The sequence below is a fragment of the Sciurus carolinensis genome, chromosome 10, assembly GCF_902686445.1.
Source record: "Sciurus carolinensis chromosome 10, mSciCar1.2, whole genome shotgun sequence".
Taxonomy (NCBI): Eukaryota; Metazoa; Chordata; class Mammalia; order Rodentia; family Sciuridae; genus Sciurus; species Sciurus carolinensis.
This window is the reverse complement of record NC_062222.1, coordinates 32,436,299-32,454,487: the sequence shown is the minus strand read 5'-3', so window position 1 is coordinate 32,454,487 and position 18,189 is coordinate 32,436,299. Positions and strand designations below refer to the sequence as shown.

The 18,189-nt window shown below is 34.0% G+C and overlaps 1 protein-coding gene across 7 annotated transcripts in view; it reads right to left on the bottom strand.

Annotated features, from left to right (window-relative positions):
• The window catches only part of Gria2 (glutamate ionotropic receptor AMPA type subunit 2), a 134,493-nt gene that overhangs the window by 46,677 nt on the left and 69,627 nt on the right, over nucleotides 1–18,189 (bottom strand). For all 7 annotated transcript variants that reach the window (XR_007110508.1, XM_047566548.1, XM_047566543.1 and 4 more), the window contains exons 3-5: nucleotides 16,742–16,981; nucleotides 7,737–7,933; nucleotides 2,449–2,502 (exon numbers count right to left, since the gene is read on the bottom strand). Coding sequence is in view for 6 of the 7 variants with exons in the window: in XM_047566548.1 (XP_047422504.1) it covers nucleotides 2,449–2,502; nucleotides 7,737–7,933; nucleotides 16,742–16,981 (491 nt within the window). In the remaining variant the exon portion in view is untranslated. The remainder of the gene's footprint in view (nucleotides 1–2,448; nucleotides 2,503–7,736; nucleotides 7,934–16,741; nucleotides 16,982–18,189) is intronic.

Genomic DNA, 18,189 nt, shown 5'->3' with positions numbered 1-18,189 from the left:
TAGAGGCATTATTTTTTAAACAATTAATTAAATCCAGAGCAGGAGGGATGAGGAAAGGAAAACAGAATGCCCTGTGTCCACTCCCTGTCACTTTATGCACTAGCAAGCATTTAATTGCTCTTCAGGAATTTAATCTCAGACTCTGTTTCAGGAGCCTAATCAAGGATTCAGCAATTACTAAAGAAATTAATCAATAATCATATCTGAGGTTTCTTTGTATTATCTTTTATAACCACCTCCTCTAACACTTTCCAGATACTGATTGGGAGAAAAGGGACATTCTCAATCAAGAGTTTGGATGAAAGCCATTCACCTTTGGATGGCATTCTTCAATTTTAAATGTCAGTGGAATTTCTGAGTATGCCCTAAATTCTCAGAAATGACAGTACAGTACAGACTTTTGAAATTATGGATTCAGTAGAAGTTCCATATCGTGAAGAAACCAAGTATTCAAAAAAGGAAAAGCAGAACTTGAATTCTGATCAAGTATTGGGTGGATTTCTCCATAGGAGCATGATAGCAGCTTTGTATTTTATTTTTTTAACTTTGATCATTCAACATTCAAATACTTCTTTCCTTTTCCACAGCATCAGATACCAACTTTCAAATTGATGAGCCACCTTCTGTCATTATTTCTCAATGTTCCAATATAATCTTCTCCATCTGGACATTTTTAAAGATCACAGCTTTCAATGTGGCTCGGTGTTGTTCATCAAATGGCACGATTCACACAGGGGACTGGCTATCCAGGCTGTTCCATGCCCGAATGTGGCTCTGAGGAGGCTCATTACAGAACTTCATTTGTTTTAACTCTTGCTTCTTTATAGGGAGTACTTGAGGATCTCCTTAGTACACTCTAAGGCAAAAAGCTGGATAATTTTTTTTTGAGGGGGAGGGTACCAGGGATTGGTCCCAGGGGTGCTTTACCACTAAGTCACATCCCCAGCCCATTTTACTTTTTAATTTGAGACAAGGTCTCCCTGAGTTGCTTAGAGTCTTGCTAAAATTGCTGAGACTGGCCTCTACTTGCAGTCCTCTTGCTTCATCCTCCTAAATTGCTGGGATTGTAGACCTGCGCCACCCCAGCTGGCATAGAGAATTTTTATGACAAGACAGACATCTCATTGCTAAACAAATTTCATCTCGAACAACCAACTTTTCGCAATAGCCTGTTGGTTAGAAATTTAGAATTCCCAAGTCATTGATATTACCTTCAGTGAAAACAGTATTTGTTTTCTCTTCTCATCACTAGTAGAAATAATGTTTTGTAAAGTACAATCCAATACTTTAGACATCATAAAATAAATCTACATTTGTATAAACAAAAAACATTATCAGACTCCTACCATGCTACTTAGAATAAGTTTTCATTCACTCTTTCCCTCTTTTTCTCACCTTTGATTCCTGAGGACATTATACATGAGGGTGCGGGAAGTAGTTCTTAATTACATAGGATCATACACACGTAAAGATCATAAACTTTTAAAATAGTAAACACCAAAGCTTATTTCACCACTGATCTAAAACCTATTTAAAAAAAAGGTTTTATGAGTCTAAGTCAGTTAATTATACTTGAGAGGGAAATACAATTAACCACTCAGTTGGTTCAGTGTAAATCTTAATTTGACAGGAACCTTGATGAAAAAATGATCAGCTATGAGAATTCAATTTTCATTATGTGACTTACATGTAAGTAGAAGTTAAAAATAATTTGTAATATATCAATATTTCATATTATAAAATATGTAATTTCTATAATTTATTAAGATGGTATAATATTTCCAGGTTTAAATTTTTAAATTTATTTAAATCATTACATATATTAAACATTTTAAAGGAATGGACAGAGAGTAAAATTTTAAAGCAGAGTGACAGTGAGAAATAAGGGACTCATAGACAATTAACTTTATGTATTTTTAAAATTTTCACCTTAGTTAAAATTACCTTCCAAATTATAATTTATTAAGTCAAATATTGTTCTATAGCATTTTTGTTTGTTTGTTTTTTTGTTTTGTGTTTTTTTTGGTACAGGGAACTGAACCCAGAGACCCTTAACCACTGAGCAACACCCCCAGTCCTTATTATTATTATTTTCTAAAATTTTGAAACAGGGTCTTGCTAAATTGCTTAGGCCCTCACTAAATGGCTGAGGTTGGTCTTGGAGTTGCAATCCTCCTGCCTTAGCCTCTTGAGTTGCTGGGATTCTAGGTCCACACCCAGCAGTTCTATGACTTTTTACATCATTTGTAATAATAGGAAATGATTGGAAAATGTAAATTGAGAAGCAAATCTAAAATATAACAAATAGGAAATATATTGTCACTTATAATCTATCAAACATTGTCAAACTATATCTTTTAAAATATCACTAATAAATGGTGATTCTCAAAGTTAATTTTTTATTGATAAACATTTTTAATAATAATAAGTACAAGTTAAGTCACCTACCAGATTTGCAATGATGTAATGGTACCCTTTAACATGTTTTCCAATGGTAATAACCTAATAAAGGTAAAGAAACAATTACTTAATAAAAGCAAATAATGTAAATGAAAGACTACTGATATTATGATCTGATTCAGGGAAAAAATGAGATTTTATCTACTATAGTTTTTGAAATTCACAAGTCATATGGATAAAATTGTCAAATTCAGACAATATTTTTCTCAGAAAACAGTAATAATAAATTTTAGTACTTAATAACTGCTATCTTTTGCAAAGTCAATCACTGAACCACAGTAACTACCTCCTTTTTTGTCAATAATAAAAATAAGCAAAGTCCTTAAGAAGTTTATGGAAATATAAAATCAAAATATATTTAATCCATAAATCATAAGTCATAATTTCATTCCTATAAATGCTACATCCTTGTTATTTTAGTAAAACATTAAATACTTAAAATCAGCATCTGAGATTTTATAGTCATATGTCTACATTCAAATATAAACACAGATAAAGTTTCCAGAACTACATAAATTTAAGAAAATTAATGAGCAAATAAAAATTTCTTCATGGATATATAAAATGACAGTTATCCCAAGGATCTTGAAATGTTGATAGGTTAGTTCAAATGGACATTATTTCTAGGTTTAGACAGTCAAGTATAAGACAAGCTAATTCTTCTCTGCAGTTGTCAAGAATCAGTGACAAGAAAAGCATATCGTGGAAGAAGTGGTCACCTTGGTAATAACATCCACAATAGTTTTGGTCTTTACTGAATCCGTTTTACTTTTTATTGGCCTACGTCAATTATGAAGAGAGTAGGTGTCATTGAAATGGCTGTGCCATTAACCTGGTACGTAGTCACACCTACTCCTCAACCTGTGATGGGTTTATGTCCTGATAAATCTGCTGTAACATGAAGATATCTGAAGTCAAGAATGCATTGAATACACCTACCCAACATCATATAGTGTGGGTTGTTTCCACTGGTGATCACGTGGCAGACCAAGAGCTCTGCCTCATTGCCACTGCTCAGCCTCGCAAGAGAATATCACACTGCATATTGCTAGCCCAGGAAAAGACCGAAATCCAAAGTAGAGCTTTTACTAAATACATATGGCTTTCTCACACCATTGTAAAGTTGAAAAACTATAAATTAAGCTATCTTAAGTTCAAGATCATCTGCATTCAAGTGTAATTTCTATTGGTAAGAAAATAATCACACCAATGGAACGTATGAAATGCCAAGACTGTAGACAGGAATTCAAACCGTTAGCTCACTTTCCTGATTAAACTGATTTGGTGGTTTCCTGTTGTTTTAGCATAAGCAGAATTTTTAATGTACTGCAATTTCCAATGATCTTGTGACCTTCTCCAAGCCCACTTTGTCCATTCTACATTCTCATTGGCCATCTTTTAGTTTTTCTGCACACAAAATCCTTCTTCCCATCACCTCACACTATGCCTTTTCTGTCTCCTCTGCTTAGGCCTCTAAAGCACTGTATCCTTTGTCTTACTGTCTTAAGGCAGGATGGATCTCAGTCCAATCATCACCTACTGGAAAAGGAATTCCTTGACTTCCCATCAACCTAAACCCAGCCAGGTGCTCTAAAGCAGTGCACTTAAACATCACCAACAAACTCCTGGGAAGGATTCTGCCATATGCCACTTTGATAGGAAATGGTAGCTATTCAAAAGAAAGATAGGGCTTATATTGTTTTCTAACATTACATAGTTGTGTTTTCCAGGAAACTGAACCCTCCATGTTGAAGGGAGAATTTTGAAGAAAAGATGTCCTGAATGAAAAATATGTGAATTGAAATCAGTTTATGATGATTGTGTCCTTCACATATCCTAAGGACATCTGTTGGTTTAGCTAACTGCTAAAGTGACCATGTCTTCCTTCTGAGAATTAAGATAAACAGAGTAAAATGGTGATACCAGTGTCCTTACTTGAGTTTACATTGCAAGAAAAATGTACATTGCAAGAAAAAAGGGATGTGAAAATTCACTAGTTCATGTCTATGTAAAAGTTAGTCTTGACCAAACTGACTTTCATAACTTTGATTCATAATAGTACATAATATTATCCAACAATAGAAATTTGTGTTAATTTATAACTTTTTGATGACTGGATACTTTCACTACCTAAGCACAGCTAAAAATGCCTCTAAGGTCTCAACAAATTATAATAATATACATTATTGAATACAGTTTAATTCTATTGCTAACTTCAAACTATTGTAAAGATAAAGGGTTTTATCTCATCTCTATTCTCTTATAACTGCTAGTGGAATGAATAAATAGCATTTCCCTTTCTTGAAATGTACTTTAGCCCTACTTTTTCCCTACTAAACTTTATTCCTTAAAGATATCCAAATCTGAATTACTCATTGCTTGTAATTTTTTCTCAGACCATTCTGTTCTTTTTATTTGTAGTATATTCCATTGCTACAATTCTATGTTAATTTCTGTAAAGACAGTATTAATACACCTCAATGGGGCCTAGCCTGTTTTGTTTAACACAGATATTTTGGAAACACTGTAGTGCTTGTCTGACAAACATGAGCACCAGAGAATATCTATTTGACAAATAAATGAATGAATCTAATCCAGCCAAATGCTACCTTCTAAGCGAACACTTCACAGATCATTTGTTCCCTGAAAAGATAGGTACTTCTCCTCCATGTTCCTTGATTCCTGCTCTCTTCTTGAGTTTAGATTTTAAATGCCCCCAAAGGCCCATGTCTTAAAGACCAATCCTCTGCTTAGCACTATTAGAAAGAAGCAGAAAAGGGGTATGGTTGGAGTTCTTTAGATCATTGAGGGCATGCCCTCTAAGGAGATTGTAGAATCTTAGTCTCCTCCTCCTCCTCTTCCTGTCTTCCTTCTCTTCCTTCTTCTTCTTCTTCTCTCCTCTCTCTCTCTCTCTCTCTCTCTCTCTCTCTCTCTCTCTCTCTCTCTCTCTCTCTCTTGGTTTCCTAGTCAGCATCTTCCATGACATACCACATAATGAACTACCTCACCACAAGCCTGAAAACAATAGGTCAACCAACTACAGATTGAAAACTATTAGACAAAATAAACCTTTCCTCTGATTAATCTCAGGGTTTTTTAATCCAGTGGCATATTCCCACTGAACTACTTTCCCAGATCTTTTTATTTAGTGTCAGGGTCTTACTAAGTCTCTCAGGTCCTTACTAACTAGCTGAGGCTGGTCTCAAACTTGCAATCCTCCTGTCTCAAACTCCCAAGCCTCTGGGCCTACAAGTGTAAAATATAGCACTTGGAGAGGTATTTGTTATGGTAGTGGAAAGCAAACACAACCACTTTGCATTATAATGTAATATTATAGTGTTGTAGGTATACATTTTTTTCTTTCCTTCTAAATAATATTCATGAGGGGAAAGATGCTATTGTATCTTGTCTTTCTTAGGATCCTTCACTCTGGACAAAGGATGTCTCAATAAATATTTCCTAAATGATATACCAGCAAGTATAGGTACTCGCTTAATGCATTAAACATTAATATATCTATATGCAAAACACTACATTTTGAATTGATGTCAATATGGATATGTACCAATGATCACAGATTTACTTCAAAACAGTTTTTTATATGGTCCCGCTTTCTTATGTAATTTCACTCTTCTGGTTCTGAAAATGTTATTTTTATATAGGCTTTCGACAACATTTATTATGATGACTCAGGAATAATTAAACTTGTTTAGCCAGGCTAATGAATATTATTAAAATTCAGTTTTAATGAGAACTTCCTCTGAAATTCAAATGAGATTTTGAGTTTCACTTTTGAACAAGAGACCTTTAGGTTAAAAACAATCCTAACTTCATCTCCTGAGACTAGAATCAAGATTGTTTTTATTGAAGTTATTCATCTTTCTGGGGCACAACATTGGGTTATTTCTCATAACAAATTAGTTTCATTCAGTTATTCAATATTTCATGAGGGATTCACCTTTTATGTTTTAAGGTCTGTATTATATATCAATTAGGGCTTCATCAGCATTTATGCTTATAAAGTATTTTGCATCTAATGAATTAATAAATCTAACTTTTCCTCAAAGTCTAGATGGGCCAAGTACTGTGTTTTCAACTATGAATTTTCTTTACAATCATACATGTTTCCAAGGAACATGCAATTGTGTGTGTATGTGTGCTTGTGTATGTGTACTTTGTGTGTGTGTGTGTGTGTGTGTGTGTGTGTGAGTGTATGTGTGAGAGAGAGAAAGAAAGAGAGAGAGAGAGAGGTAGGACAAGACACAGATATCATACCAGGAAACTTTCTCAGTAAATCATAATACATTCCAAGTCTCTTATCTTGTCTTTAAAACATGGTGAATTTTATTTTTAAAAATTAGAATATCACTGATCATTGTCCTATTCTTGAAAGATCTTAAATGGAAGCAGCATAATATGGTAAGGACAGATAAAAACATCCTTATCTCTGGATCTCTGATATCTTGTTATTCTTTCAAACAGTCCAAATGGATACTTATAATTTACTTCTCACATAGTGAACACCTTCTGAATCCTTTCCTTCATATTTTAACTTCACAGATTACAGTTTCTAATAGTGACACAAATTCTCTAATATAAAGACAAAATTACTTCTTACAAAAATAAGAGTATATGCTTTCTAGAGCCATCGATCTGGTTAGACAATACTATGGGCCTTACTACCTGAGATTACACCATCCTGTACTCTAATATTTGAAATAATCCATGTGTCTCCAAAATAGTCACTCACTTTTTCTTTAGAATTCAGACTTATTTTGACCTTAAAAATGTCTATATCTTTTTAAAAAAAATTTTTAGTTGTAGATGGACACAATGTCTTTATTTTTTAATTTATTTTTATGTGGTGCTGAAGATCAAACCCAGTACCTCACACTTGCAAGGTAAGGGCTCTTCCACTGAGCCGCAATCCCAGCCCAAACATGTCTGTTTCTTGATCTTTAAAAATTTCAACAGAATGGAATTCAAATTTTCTAACCCAAAATATTGAGGTTGAAGACAACACATCATGTAAAACATAACTCTGGAATTATATATTGAATTTATTTAGTGATTAATATGATCCATCTGCATTATTGACAACCATCTGTTATTGCTAACTGAAGCCAGATATAATTTAATTGATGATCTCTGCTGCATCCTACATAAACTATAGTGAAAAACGCTGTTCAAGCAGCTTGCACAAATGCTCTTTGCAAATGCTGAGGTTGCATGCATATTCTATATTTGGTGCCATTAGAAAACAGAGAGGAGCAAACCTGGTCTACAATGTCGTTCACTTTATCCCGCTCACAGTCGAGGATTACACGCCGTTCTTTTTTTAACTCCAGATCTTGAAAGAGTGATCGGTAGGTCTCATCTTTCTTGTCATTGTTAATGTTCCCCACGTTGATAGCAGTCACTTGCCATTTCTTTTCAGCAGCAGAATCCAGCACAGCTTGCAGTGTGGATAAGCCTGGGAAGGCAAAGGAAAATGATGACTGATGAAAATACGTGAATAACTCAGAAATGGGCTGCCAAATTGCCAGTGTATACAGTTGTTAAGACGGCTATATTTGTGAAACTAAGGGGAGGCTGACGCCTCAAAAACATGCGATGGCTGTGACCTTTATCAATATCTACATACATCTGCTTCACATCAAAATCTCATTACTTAAATGCTATTGTTCTGCCCAAAGGGAGGGGAAAATAATATCACTTTCTTGAATCCTCTCTGCTGTCTTCTTTGGGATATAACTCAAGTGTAATGTCTTTAATATCTCCGGATTAAGTGAAACCTAAAAATATCACACGCATATCTTACTCTTATAGAGTAGAAAAAAAATTGTTTAGTCATATTTTATCACCTATCATTCAATATTAATATCCCGAAAGGGTTGAGTCCATTTCCATGAGATGAATCTCTGCAAGTCTATGAGAGTAAAAGAGCCAATAATGTCTATGAGGTTGTGATATTTCTTCCTATTGTTTTCTGGTCAACAGTTTTATTGCTCTTTTTTTCCCCCTTTGGGCTTCTGTTATATTACTTTTTATTATTGGATCTAATCCCACAGAGATTAAAATCTTCACCTACTAATGAGACCAAGGCAATTAGTTCCCTATTACAGACTGATCTCATTTTCTAAATATAAGACTATTTGCTAATGATTATAGCATTATATGACAGAAAAATTTTACTATTATTTCTAATTATCAACATATTAATTTGTATTTAGTAGGAAGAGGTCAACAACTAGGGGATTTATTTTGTGAAGAGCTAAATTGGCAGTTTGATACTGTAGAAAACAGTACATAAACTTGTTTTCATATCACATTAATCTTCACAGTCAAGCTAAGTTCATCATTTACATTAATAACAATGAACAACACAAAATCAATGTTCCAGGAGGAATTCAGACCTCCACATATCAATTCCTCCTGTTTCCAGGAAAGTCAGCATATTTCTCAAAGGAATACTGATCCATTTTTATTTATAAAATGTAAGATTCACCTAATGTGATCATGTTTCTCTACAACCTGAATTTAGATACCAAATTTTACACATCTCCTCACCATGAGAAGAAATACAATTACAAATCTTGTCAAACACTATTCCAACCTAGAAAAAATTGTATCACTCAAAATTTTATGGATTAAGAATTGTCCAAAGTGTATAAAAGATGATCCTGGGATATTTTGTGATACCAGAAAATAAGAACACCCTCCAAAAGAGAACTGTGTCAAAAGAAAAAAGAGTAACTTGAAGAGAATCTCTTTAAAGATAGAATAATTTTAATATCGGAATAGTAAGTGCAAGAAACTCGAAGTCATAAAATGTTTTAAAATCTATGAAATCATGACTTTAAAAAATTTGTTCAAGAAGTATTTGTTTACCTTTGATGGATTGGAACTAATTATTTCTAAAATTGACAAATATGGACGTACAAAAAGCATTTTCCTTCCTTTCCTATGGAGCTACACTCCAGGTAATAATGAATCAAAGATTGTTCATTTTAGAACTACTCTAGCTATTACATGATGGACAAATACAGATTTAGAATTATTACCATTTTGGAACACCTACTGAATGAATGAATCCAGGCAGCTAGTCACAACACAAAAAGAAAGACGACAGAGGATATGTGTCTCCAAATGGTTATAGTCAACCTGACCTGTCATACATTCATGCTCAAAATGTAAACCTGAAGCTCATCAAGTTTCTATCACCAATTGATAGGAAATACATGTCAAAGAGTATCTTGTTAACACCAGAGTACAGCAATCATCAAAATCAAGACTATGGATAACTCTACATGACTTTATAAAACTCTGACAAGCATGATATACGAAACTCATTTTTATCTTGTTGAACAAACAGTTAAAATGATGACATGAACAAATGATTTTTTTTCAAGTATGATAGTGATATTGTAGTTTAAGAGAATTCTTTTCCAAATAGATACCAAAATATTACAGATGAAAGAATATGATGGCTGACATTTCTTTCATCCTTTTTTTCTTTCTTTTCTTTCTTTTTATTTATTTATTTATTTATTTATTTATTTATGATCCTGAGGACTGAACTCAGGGATGGCTTACCATTCAACTACATCCATGGTCCTTTTAATTTTTATTTTGGGGATTCTGGTAAATTGCTAATTGCTGAGGCTGGCCTGAAACAATGCTCCACCCTCAAACCTCCTGAATCTCTGCACAACCACACTAGGTGTGGTATTTGTTTCTAAATCACTGCAGAAAGCAGAAGGATATGATACATAAAACAAAATTGCTGATATTTTGATCATTAATAAACTGACTTAAGAAGGCATGGGGGGTCTTTCTATTATTCTACTTCATAATTTAAAATACTTCTTAATGAACATTAAAAATAATTTAATTTTATTTCAAAATGGACAATTGAATCAAATGCTAAACTTAAAGTTTTATTTTATTTTGCTTTTGCTAAAATGGCAAAAATCATTTTCTTGCAGATAATCTTGTAATAAAAGAAATAAATATTAATTTCTTGAGAGGTTACTTAAAGAGACCACATGCCATTTTTAAGAACTTTCACTGATAGAACTTTAGAATACATACCAGAGTGCCTATCATTTCTGCCTGCTCTACATAAATTAACTTCTTTCAAGCTAAAATGTAAGTTCCTTCCCTGTTTTCCATCATCAGTGGAGAAAGAACATGCACAGCTGGTCATCATATCAATTCAAAAACTATTAGTGTGCTTGAAAACAGCTGTTAAATTGATCCAACGTTCTCTTCAAGAGGAAAAAACCCTGAGTTTCTAAACCTCCTCCATTCTCTAAGCCCTACTTTCCACATCTAATCATTGTACAATTCTTCCTTGTTACCTTCTTAAAAGCATTAAATCTAGTAGTGGTGATCTATATACAATTCACATTTTATCATATAGCAATTTCAAGCTGGGCGAGGTGGCACTCGTCTGTAATCCCAGTGACTTGGGAGGCTGAGGCAGGAAGATTGAGAGTTCAAAGCCAGTCTCAGCAACTTAGCGAAGTCACAAGAAACTCATAGAAACCCTGTCTCTAAGAAACCATAAAAAAGGGGGATGTGGCTCTGTGGTTAAGCACCCCTGGGTTCAATCTCTGGTACAAAAAAAAAAAAAAAATCACATAGCAATTTCAGTGACCTTCCTTTATGCAATAAGTTATTTCATTTTGTTTTCATTGAATTATGAAGTTCCCCACATACTAAAAATTTCCAGCAGTGATGCACTTGATATTCTGTCCCATTTCTTGACAGATATTATGAGAAAATTTAAATATAAATCCACTTATAAATTTGTGAGTGGTTTCATCAAGTGATAATTTTCAACCTAAAATGTATTGGCCATTCATCCTGTCAAAGAATTTACAGATGATATATAAAATCGAAAAGAATGCATTTTTTTAAAAAAAGTCTAATTTTTCAAACTCATTCATCTTATGTGTCAACAGTAACTTGCAGTCAGTGTAGATTCTCTATTATTAAAACTACAAGATTAATATTTTGAAACCTGTGGGACCCAACCAAAATCTCATCTATTTATTAAGGAACTAAACTGTTCAAGCAGTACTATATTAGATTTGATAGATTTGGTTTAGTGAGAAGGCACTGAATAACATTAAATCACCTCCTAAGAACAGAGAGAAGTCATTCACAACTCGTGGCATGATCTGAGTACAATTCTAAAAGACATTCTTCTTTGTATAGTAACCCATTTTCTCTGCAGTAATAGTAACAGAGTAAATTCTCTCTACTTAATCTCCCTATTCTTCACAGTTTTGTTTTAAATCTGATTTCTTTATAGCTGATAGATGATTTTAAAATGTAAATATACCCAAACATGCATAATTCTTCAGATAAAATTAAACTCTTGAAACAACACAAATTCCTGCTCTTGGTTTCTGGTTACCTTTTTTTAATTAGGAGAGAAAGTATTACTTGAGATGTGCCTCTTTCCCACTTACAAAAACTAGGACAAAATATCTTTATACATACATTTCTTAATTCAGAATATGAACTTTTATGCACAATGGAAGTTCTACATAAATCCTGGTTTACTTAAAGCCATTAGAAAGTAGTAATCAGTCAACTCTATATCCATGCTACTGTATCAGCATATTTAAATTTCTGATTTATTATTTCTGAATGACTTTGAACAAAGAAAACTTTTGAGATACACAGTCATTCATCTAATCTGGGGAATTAATTATTCTCTTAATAAATACATTTAAAATATACTATGTTCTAAAACAGTTCAAGAATATTATGAGTCCAAAATTAAATTCTCAGCCATATTGAATTCTCAGACACTTGGCTAAAGTAAAGAATGGATAGACTAAAAATCATTCTAAATTGCAATAATTCTTTATGTAATTATTGTTACTAATGTACTCCAGCTGTATAACCTAGTCATAAGTTGACCATCTCCCTAAAATTCAAAATGACAATTTCATCTATACCTAGTGTTAAAAACACTGAGTTATAGAAAAACTGTTAAACTAACAGCAAGTGAAGTCTACATATCTTTGTTTACACATTAAAGGATGAAATTTAAAATGATTCCTGCCAACAGGTATATTTCATTCAGACCATGTCTTTGTTCTTAAAAATATTTTTTTGTTCCATTTAAAATTCACTGTCCTTATTCAGTCTTTCAGCAAAGTAATTAATATTTATGATCACTAAATCATGGCAGCATGCCTAGGCCAGATTAGATTAACATATATTTCCCTCATCAGCTTTCTCAGGCACATCAGAAAAAAAAAATTTTTATTTTGAAAGCACTTTAGCTCTATGCATGATGTTGTCTTAGAACTGGAATCAAAGAGCTTTCCCTTCAGGGGGCAACTAATATTTGCTCCAAATTAAAACAGACATAAAGATATCAAGCATTAGTTTTGTTTTTATGTGTTGTCTATGGAGATGTATTACCTTACCTTGTCAACATTGAATGAATAAATAAAAACCACATTTTGATTAAGGCCTGATTTAAATATACTGCATGTATATCCAAAGATTAAAACTACAATATTTAATGCATTAACAGAGGTAACCTATTATCTATAGTTAAAAATGTACTGGAACTCTATCTGCCCACTCTCTATGGATTAATAGCATCCAATTTTTAGGAAGGGGCCAGAATCCTCAGAGTGCCAGGCTGTTGCTACATGACCTGGATAAAGAAAAGACAGCAGGGATCCTAAAAGTTCACCCGGCATCAAGTTTCTAGTTTCAGCAATCCTGTCACCAGTGAATTTAGATTAGATGAAGATGTTTCTATGCAAAGAACAAGAGGCACTCATGTCTTTCTTTCTTTGCATTTGGGATCTAATCTCTCGACCTGTTGCTCAGCATTTGGATGGATAGTCGGACACAAGGATGAAATAGCATAAAACAATTTAAAGTCTCTTTCATCTATTTGATAATCTGAGCAGAATTTTGGGGGCCATTTTCATGCTTGGCCCCCGTATTGTTCAAAAGAACATTAATTTATTAGACACTATAATTCAACAGCACATTGACTTGACCTACCCATTCGGAAAAGATTATTAGAACACTGAACAAAATAATCTAATCAAGGAGGTAGAGAGGGTACTGCACCAAGGACAGATTATATAGTTGGAAATTGCTGTACGTAGAGATCTCAGTGGAGAGATGGAACCGAGAAATCTATTTTTAAAAGCATGGCTAATGTGGACAATGGGAACATAGGTGCATCTCCAATTCATGGAACAGGGAAGCAAAAAACTCCCTGGAGCATCAGAGAAGGATTAAGGACTAGAGGAAAGAAAGCAGCTCACATGATGAATGCAGGAATCATGCTTTAGATATAATATTATGTCAAAGTCATAAAAATCAAGTCATTAATAAGAAAAATCATGTATCAATAATCCCATTTCCATAAGTCAAGTAAAACATTACACAAAGGTCAAGTCTTCTGCCAGTAGTTTGAGAGTCTTATACATTTATCTCTGAAAATAATTTCAGATAAAAGACCAGTGTAATACTCTTCACATTAAAACATCAGCAGCTACTTGATAATACCTTGAAAATGTATCCATAGGTCATTTTGGCTTTAATATATAATTACTTAATATTATCCCTCTAATGTTCTTCCCTCAACAGATGCACTTGACTCAAATCAATTTGTATAATTTAATAATTGAAGATTATCTCACCACTCCAATTCCATTTAATATTTCTAAAGCATTCATAAAAATCATTTAAAATGTCCCAGATTCTCTTTGCAAATACATAAGTTCATCCATCTTCACCTGCTAATTTCCCAATGCTTGTCTATCTTCCTTCAAATGTTAAATTTCTCCTTTTCTGCTTTTGTCAACTGTTGTCTATTTGAATATCCTCCAAAATACCAGTTTTATCCAGTAGGAATAATAGTAGGGTGATGATAAAGTATGTTCCCAAACTAAAAATGCTATCTTCAACCTCACCAAATAGTAAAAAAGAGCTCATGTTCTGAGTGTTTGATTTAGTGAGCAAGATTCAGCTTCTAATATCATCTCGAATCAAAAATACATAGTTATTTAATTCTTCCATTTATGACCACTGCTCACTGAATATCAACTCTGCTTCTAGCACTACCAGTTGGGTGTCCAGTTATAAAGTATATACCCAGGGCTCTGGGCATGTCTGGGCATTGCCCTCCTGCAGTTTATAGTCAGATCTTAAGTGAAAAACAGTGCTTAGCCCATGTGACTAAATCAGTCCCTGGGACATAGCAAAAGCTCAGTAAGTAGTTCTTGAGTGACAGAATCAACACCACTATTAATTATGAATTGTGACAAGTCCTCAGAAGAAAAATAAGACGTTGCTTTGAGAGAGAACAACAGCCTTGAAAGGCATCTCAGAGGAAATGATATATAAACCCAGACATCAAGAAGGAATAAGAATTTGAGATATGTGCGGACATTTGAGGTGAAAGAGTTTGGCCCATCTGAGAAAGTAAAGGAAGGTCAAATGAATTTAGCTTTAGTGAGTGAGCAAGGCAGGCAGCAGAATACATGGGAGAACTGGGCATGGACCAGGTATTTTAAAGTTTTAAAACCATGCTAAGAATTTTTTTTTTTTATTAAGAATTTTGATTTCTTCCTCCTTCTAATGCAAAGCAATTGAAGTGTTTTAAAACAAGGGAGTGATGTTGTCAAATAAACATTTAATTTTGGATGTTTTGTGGAAAAAGTACTTAAGAAAGTCAAGGGTGGAATTGGAGGGGCAAGATGCTGAACACTTGGTGGTGTCTTGGCCTATGGGGAAGGCAATGGAAAGGAAGGGTCTAGAGCTAAATTGACATAAGTAGCAGAAACCACATCAGCAGAACTCAAAAATAAAAAGACATTAAAAATATGCCCAGGTTTCAGGCTAGTTTTTAAAAAAAAATACAATAAAGGAATTAGCAGAAAGAGGAAAAACTAAATATAATTTAATAAGCTCTGTTTTATATGCCCTTTCATCACATTAATGAGAAGTATGTTTCAGTATCATTCAGCTCATTGAAATCTGTATTTACTCTAAATGGTTTTCATTCCCTGTGGAAAGAATGAAGCACTTCCTTCTCAAAGCTGGGGAAAAGTTGTTGACATAGCAAAAAAAATTTTTTTTCAGCTTGTAGAGTGCTGACTGGCTTTTCCACTGAATGTTGTCATCCCCAGGACTAGGAGGACAGGGCAGAGAACAGACACCTGGCGGGAGCACTCTGACTCAGGATTGCTGCCGTGAATGACTACAAACTGATCAATGGAGAATTGACGGATGGCTGGCTCTCTTCTTGTCTGCCCTTGTGGGTAACAAGGTGCCCTATCTTGGTTGAAATAGGCTTCTGGTTTTCATTTGAACCTTTAAATATTCCAGGAAACAAGCTGCTGAAGGAGGTGTGGTGAGCTACTTAACTATTCTAATAATGAAGGGTCTTAAACATTTTGCCTTTGCGTGTGGTGTTCTCTCTAGAAAGACACATATATGAACACTCATGCAAAATATTGTGGATTACACAGACCCACTAATGCCTTGTCATGAACCACAGGAATGGTTAAGAACATCTGGGCTTCTATTACATGCAAGTCAAGCAGGAGGGCTAATATTAAACTTCACGACAAGCGATATGGGAAACATAAGTGAAAACTTCCCCAGAGAAACTTCAGAATTATGAGTTAAGACTGGCATGCTAATCAAAAACATCTCAATATAAACATTCACGTGGAGTTTTGTAAAAAAAAAAATTTGGGTCTGAACAAAGAGACCTGTTTTGGAGCTATACCACACACAAAGGTTGATGATAAGCAACCTCATAACTTCTCTGAGATTTAGGGATCTTACTTGAATGCAAGGAAAGTAATAATACTACCTGAGGGATAAAATTTGCATATAATAATCCCTAAAAAATACAAAAGTTCTTATTCACCTATTTACATAAATTTCACTTACGCCACTTAATTCTCCTTGAACTGGTAACATAGTCTCATAGAGTCTTCGCAGCTGGTGCCAGAAATTGCTTTTTATGTTACAACTGAACCTTTGGGACTTGGGTTGATATAGTTCATCTCTGTAAATTCTGGGGTCACTTATTTTGTTGCTTTACTCTAAATATGTTTCCCGGATTTCAAATTGCATTGTTCATTTCATACAAAAATTAGCCAAGTGGTTCTTGGGCTTTAAGACACTTTTATAATTCTACAACATCACATCTAAGTGTCAAGGGCAAATGTTGAATGTGACCCATCACAAAGAGAGAGAGATTGTCACTTACCCCTGTCACTATCATAAAGGTATGCAAACTTGTCCCATTGATAGTATTCAATCAAGCTTAGGAGTGCTCCTTTGAGGTCAGGTCTCATCTGAATGACAAATGGATGTGTGCCATCTGTTGGGAAGCTGGGAGTGATGAAGGAGACATGGAGCGTTCCACAAAACGATGTGATAGTGTTGACAGACTTCTTGTCGTAAAACCCAAAAATCGCATAGACGCCTCTTGAAAACTGGGAGCAGACTAGAAGAACAGAAAGGATAAGACATTGCAATTACCATATTGAAACAAAGAAAATCCAATATATAAACTACAAAATCATTAACAGATTAAAAGAAATACACAGTTCATATTCACGATCCATGAAAATTTACAAACATTTATTAGCACTCTATTTGAGGAATTCAAAGAATTATGAAGCATAAAACACAATAATTCTGACTACCACGAAATACGTTATCGTTTAACAAGCTACAAAATATGAACATATTTTAGGACAGACACATAAAAATGTGCAAGTAAAACCCATTAAATATAAGAATAAACTGTAGTTACCTAAGATTTACACACATTCACAACAGCACATTCCTTATGAAATCTGTTTCCTTTAAAAGTCCTCATTGTATTTATGATGATTTTATATTAGAGGGTAAGTGTGCTTCTATAGAGTTCTAATGCTGACCACACCTCCCTAAGAGAAGGTGGATGGCAGAGTGTCATGCAGAGGTGTATCACCTGAAAGGCATTTCTCACTCACTAGTGACCATCAGTCAAGTATCAAGTAAATACAGTTCAGAACTCCTAATCTTAATCTTTCCCGGGAACTGAATTTACCCCACAGGTTCCAATACATATGAGACAAGGATTATCAACAAAAATTTTTTAGATAAGAGACATGATTTTTAGCAAAATGATAATACTGTATTTGAAAGTTCCTTCTACCACTATTTCTCCTCTTCCAATATTTCTATTCCACTGGATAGTACATGACATTACTCTTTCTCTTTTTCTCCCCCAAAGTCAGTCCATCACCAAGTCATGCTCACTGTAATACCTGAATATACTCAGGTGGGATCCACTTACAGTTCTACCCTCTCTGACAATTCTGGTTCTCTAACAGACACATTCTTTGCCATGTTCCTGGCAGGTTCTATAACATATTAACTCATTTCTTTTTCTTGATAATCTTTGAGGTGGAAGCTATTTTTATTCCCAAATTACTGGTGGTTAAAATTGACACGCAGAGAGATAAAGTGATGCATCCAAATCACACAGCTAGTAAGGGACAGATACAGCAATTACGTCTAAGCAGTCTGGATTCAGAATCCACACTCTTAATTAACACTATTTCTTTTTTCTTAACCTCAGTTAGTGGAATATAGACCTAACTGTTTTCTGTCCTATACTTATGATCATAAGTCAATTCAGTTCTCCACAAATAATCAGAAAGA